The sequence below is a fragment of the Ipomoea nil genome, unplaced genomic scaffold, assembly GCF_001879475.1.
Source record: "Ipomoea nil cultivar Tokyo-kokei standard unplaced genomic scaffold, Asagao_1.1 scaffold0761, whole genome shotgun sequence".
Taxonomy (NCBI): Eukaryota; Viridiplantae; Streptophyta; class Magnoliopsida; order Solanales; family Convolvulaceae; genus Ipomoea; species Ipomoea nil.
In genome coordinates this window covers 822,292-828,286 of record NW_017617189.1, presented here as the reverse complement: position 1 = coordinate 828,286, position 5,995 = coordinate 822,292, and the positions used below count along the sequence as shown (strand labels likewise).

Here is a 5,995-nt window from a genome sequence, read left to right as displayed (position 1 = left end):
CCCCTCCCCCTCCCCGTCCATACACAAAAGTCCAACGCCTTTTACAACATTGGCATAAATAGAACTATACATAACTTGACATTTAAATTAATCAAAGAGACTACATTTATAATTCATTTAACAATTAACAAAAAAAAAAAAAGAGAATAATCATATTTATAACTCGTCAACCTGACCAAAAGTGAAATTTTTCATTTATAATAATAATAATAATAATAATAATAATAATAATAATAATAATAATGATAAAAATAAAAAAGTGAAACCATTATTTTGTTTAGAAAAAATATATTAAACCCTTTCTATTTATAGTAATCAAAATTCTTACTATTCAATATTAGTCAAACTCAAATAGATATTCTCAAAGTGCACTACAAATTTGAGTAGAATAAAGAACTAATCAGCTAAGCTTAGTAAACTTGGTAATGTTTTGTTATTAATGGTTGAAATGTTAATTGGTATGTGATAAATGATTCTCAAAGTTTCAATACAAACTAAAACATAGAAGTTCATGAGAAGCAAAAAACTTCATTTGCTGCTTCTCTGCAGTGCAGAGGTATCACAAATAGGACAACAGGGATTGTCAAAAACAAGAGAGAATCTCAGTGTATACTATCAGACTGTTTTTGTAAGTGCAGGCAGTGACTTGAGAAGTGATGGAGATGGGCGCCTCACGGTGTGGTTGAGCAGAATCATCAGTGTTAAAAGCGTTAGAGCCCCGGCCTGATGAGCAGTTCCTAGTGAAACGGGCACATACGAAAGAAGCGTTGAAATGCCCAAGGTAACCTGGAAAATAAATTATTAGAGTCAGATTACAGCTCGGGTATCGATTAAGAGAAAAAAAAAAAAAAAAAAAAAAAAAAAAAAAAAAAAAAACAAGAAGGGAATCTGTTGAAAAATAAAGAGTTAAGTTTATCTATAGGGTTGTGTCTATTTATGAATAGATGTTAGTTATGAGTAGTTACTTACAGTTATGTGTTTGAATATATATATATATATATATATATATATATGTACTATGTTTCTTTGTTAGAAACAAAGATAATACTAATATATTTCAGTCTTATATACATTTTTTATTCCTTGATTCTTCATCATTGCTTCTGCCTAACTGGCGGGTAGTGTTATTCTCCACCCGCCAGGCCATTCCATCTTCCAAATTCAACAGAATCAACTCCGGGTACTTGGTTGGGCAAAGGTATTCTTGAGCTTGTAATTTACCTGTAGAGCAGCCATACCCATAGTGCTTCCAATCAAAGACCGTATTGCAGGGTGAAGATCTAGTTTCCTTGTAGCCCACCATAAGCCACTAATGGAAGCTAATGTTGCAGTGGCAAGTATTCGATGATCAAGCTGCAGACCACAATCCCATACAATGGAATTCAACATCAGGAGCATATGTTAAACAACTTAGTATATATATATATATACAATAAAAATAAAAGCATACCGTCAATTCAATCCACAAAACAAATATTTCAGTTATCAATTCAATATATATGGAGTATCTAACTTGATTAATGTTTTTCTGGGTTTCTGAAGATGTTACAAGGACCGCCAGAATAAGTTTCTCTACAAAAGTTCTGAATAAATGAACTTTCTTGGAGCATTTATTGCATACTTTATCTAGTTTATTCCAATTTCAAGATTTTTTTAAAAATCTGAAGTTCTGAACTTCTGCAAGAATTCAATTTGGTCCATGGAGTTCAAAATTTAGAATGCTAACAGGTTGCAAAAATGTTTGCAGGAAATTGAGCACGAGAAATTTAGCCCTTTCATGCTGAATGGTTTAGGTCCATATAACTAGGACAACATTGGGAATAAGGTTTAGGAAAATTATAAAATGATGTGCGATATCATAAAATAATTACCTGGACTGTTGCTGTATTTTCAAAAAAGTTGCGAATGAGTGGCTTCATACTGAAAACATCATCTGGAATCCAATTGTCTCCCATTTTTGGAAAAGTATTAAATGCATGGCCCTGAAAAATTCCCAGCCAAAAAATCAAAGTTTCCCTCAAGCGCACTTTAGCTTAAAGAAAAGAAAAAGGAAAAGAATGAAATAAAAAAGGGTTAATTCTATCTGGGGTCCTCCAACTATAGTGATTTTGCCACGTTTAGTCATAAACTTTCAAGTTAACCATCAGTGGTCCTTAAACTTTCAAGTCAACCACCTGTGGTCCTTCAACTTTCAAATGTTAACCAGTTGTGGTCCTTCTGAATGATGACTTTGCCCAGCTAAAACTAACGGAAGGACCACGGGTGGTTAACTTGAAAGTTTAGGACTAAACATGGCAAAACCACTTTACTCGGAGGACCTCAAATGACATTAACTCAATAAAAAATTATTTGCCTCAGAGGAAAATAGCACATCACTTTCTTTTTCTTTTGGATATTCATTTAATGTTTTAAGAACGTGTAAGGTAATCCAAAGAAATGAAGAAGTATCATTTACATACAGCATCATTTCCAGCAACAAATGCTCCTGATATAGCTGTAATTCCAACAAGGATGCCAACAGGAATTGCAAGTCGCTTTACTTTTGCTGCCCCGTGAACCCAAGCAAGAGATTCGGCGGGAGGTTCAGGCATAACAACAGAGAGACCAGTCCAAAAGAGGCCGCAATAAATGGCAAAGGCAGAAGTAAGATGAGCTGCAAGGCGGTAAGGGCTCACTCTTGGTATAGCATACTCAGATGGTGGCTCCTGTAAACAAAATATTCTACAAAATTTAAGAAGATAACGTCTGATTTCATCCATATCAATTGTAAACAGTAAATAGTAAATAGAGTATATTGCACTTTTGGTCCCTCAATTAGTAGTGCATTTGCCCTGTTATCCCTATCTTCTAATTTGGACAATTTGGTCCCTCAATTAGAAGATAGGGATAACATTGCAAATGCACTACTAATTGAGGGACCAAAAGTGCGATTTACTCTAGTAAATAAAATGTTTTGTACCTCCAAACCACTTTTAACCATCCACCAACCTATAAGTCCTTGTCCAGCACCAAGGGCAAATAGGCCAGACAGTCGAAGCCCTAATCGAACAGTAATATATCCCTTGCGAAGGAAGTATGAGAAAGGAAGTGCAAACATTATACCTAACGCCCTTCCCCACATTCGATGTGCATATTCCATCCAATATATGAACTTGAAATCTTCAATTGTCATCCCCCTGTTCACACTGTGTGGGAGTCAAAAATTGACATTAAAATCTCAGTCAATTCAACTAGTGTTTCCAAATTAAGACAATAGCAATTTTAATTTAAGTGATTGTGACAGTGGCCATCCAGAAGATAATGCTGGTAGCAACAATAAAAGTAAAAATAAGAATACAAAGAAGCCATATTACACAGTGAATGGGGTTCAAAGCAACACCAATTCAGGCTTAGCTACTGCACTCATACTCATTTTTTACGAGTTAATACCCAATTTAGTCCTCAACTATGGTGGTTTTTCTTGATTTAGTCCTAAATCACTTTTTGTGCTTAATTAGGTCTTGGACTTCGATGGTTTTACCTAATTGAGTCCTCTGTTAGGATAGCTTGGTAATTTCTCCTCTATTAATACTTAATTTAGTCCTCGACTATAGTGGTTTTACCTAATTTAGACATTTAGTCCTCGACTATAGTGGTTTTTCCTCGATTTAGTCCTTGATTCTAACAGCCAACAAAGGCAGAGGATTCAATTAGGTAAAACCATCGAAGTCCAGACCCAATTAAGCACAAAAAGTCATTTAGGACTAAATCGAGACAAACCATTATAGTCGAGGACTAAATTGGTTATCAATTTGTCAGGATAGGCTTATAAAATGAACTTATGGCTTTAGATAAGCTGCTTTGAGCTTATATCTATAAGCTATTTCAAGAAGCTTATCAAGCTAAAGCATAAAACAGCTTTCAGAAGTCTGTTGGCAGTTGTCAAACAAAGCATTTCCAGAAAGCCTAACATATGCTAAGACTAAGGGGCCGTTTGGTTCAGGTTATATAACATAACCAAGGGAATGTGACATTCCAAAGCTCACATACCTATGTTTGGTTCACATTATCTCAGGGAATCTAACATTCCCCAGGAATGTCACATTCCCCAGGAATGTCACATTCCCTCCACATAGGATTTTGAAGGGAATGTGATTCCCTTCAATTTCTAAGGTTATGTAGGATAACCTTGGTTATGTTAGTTTATTACACACACACACACACACACACACACACACACACACATATATATATATATATATATATATATATATATATATATATATATATATATATATATATAATTATTTTTGTAATTATATGTTTTTTATTTTTATTATGTTAGGTTAGCATATAAAATAATTTTGTTTCTCAAGTTCAATATTTTAGTTAATATTTTAAAATCATGTAATTATATATGATACCGTTATCTTATTTATTTATTTTAATTTTTAAATTTATTAAAATATATGAAAATATGTTAAGGATATTATAGTGTGTGAATAAAAGATAACCCTAAACCAAAAATGACTATATTACATACCCCAATTTTAACCAAACACAGAAATCTAACATTCCCAGTAATCTAACATTCCCAGCAATCTAACATTCCCTAAGGTAATCTGACATTCCGTGAACCAAACGACCCCTAAGAGCATAGAGGTCTAGATAGGAAAATAGCAAGGTTCTACAATAGTGTGATTTACATATAGGTATTTGAACTAACCGATTGTACTCGGGAGATTGCTTATATTTCTCGAATTCAACCATCCATTCTTCATCAGATAGAGGAGGCAAGCCCCCGGTAAACTTCCAGTCAGTCATTGAGAGGCCAGAACGAGTGAGGCGTGTGACACCCCCAAGCACCACCATACTAAATACCCAAGCAGCTGAAGTAAAAAGCCATATCCCAATCATTTTCTGAGCACGTGGCCCAGCAGTTACAAGGGACTTCAATCCCTCCTTAGTTTCAGCAACAGTAGATGGTGCAGTGGAATAATGCCTAAATGGTGACCTGTAGCCCTGAACCAAAAAACACAGACACAAAACCCTGCATCATTGCAATCATAAGTCATAACCATAACATTTATCTCTTAGGATTCTTGATTCCAACAAAAAACTGGATGATGAGACGTTATAGAGATTTTCTTAAAACCACTTGTAATCATGCACTCCAAGTCAACAAGCACTCTCATAAATCATAATCATAAGCTTAAACTACAACAGAGAATTGCACAAAAGTGAGAAATTGAACCAGCAATGCACTAACCAAAAACCAAGAAAGCTACAATTTGGCACATTTTCCATAGCCCCCGAGTACTACTGAGAAATCAAAAGATGAATAAAAGATTTTTTATTTAAAAAAAAAAAAAAAAAAAAAAAAAAAAAAAAAAAAAAACCTTGTGATTGAGCTGATGAAAGGATCTGAACCCATAATTGAGAAAGCTTCGGGTAATTGAGCGCCTGCTTAAAGGAGCAAGCTTTGCTAAAGAAGATAAAAGCCTGTACTGTTCGGAGGTTTGGGTCGAAATACCAGAGGTTGGATTCAACCAACCGCTCAGATTCGATGAAATCTTGGAGCCCAAGGCTTTATTTTGCCTCAGAATAAATAGCAAACTCCTCTCTCTCATTGCTTATCCCTCGTCTTCCCTGCTGGAATGCCGTTTAAGCCTCTGATATCTGGGGTTTTAAGCTTAAGGCTGCTTGCTGGAGCGAGCAAGCTCAAGTCAAAATCCTCAGGGTTTAAGGGTAAACCGCCGGTTCATTACAACCAAGAATCAAGATACACAGCCTCATGCTTATTTACACTTTTAGTCCATTAAGGGCCTGTTTGGCAACTAACAAATTGTGTTAGTCAATAGCAATTAACAAATTGTGTTAGTCAATATCATATGGCTAAGATAACGGATTGTGTTAATGAGTTTGACCAACAAATTGTATTAGCGATTTATAAAAAGATGTTTGAAAAAATTAATTGTTTAGATTAGCGATTAATATGTAAAATGACCTAAAAGTA

General features: G+C 34.7%; 1 protein-coding gene across 1 annotated transcript; it reads right to left on the bottom strand.

The window, feature by feature from the left end:
- Positions 1–440: 440 nt before the first annotated feature.
- Positions 441–5,738, bottom strand: LOC109176928 (cytochrome c oxidase assembly protein COX15). The gene is made up of 7 exons (XM_019326341.1): positions 5,379–5,738; positions 4,706–5,001; positions 2,960–3,185; positions 2,460–2,705; positions 1,872–1,982; positions 1,222–1,353; positions 441–786 (listed from the first exon to the last, which is right to left on the bottom strand). Exons 1-7 carry the CDS (start codon positions 5,607–5,609, stop codon positions 616–618), a joined length of 1,413 nt encoding a protein of 470 aa, XP_019181886.1. The 5' UTR covers positions 5,610–5,738; the 3' UTR covers positions 441–615.
- Positions 5,739–5,995: the final 257 nt, after the last annotated feature.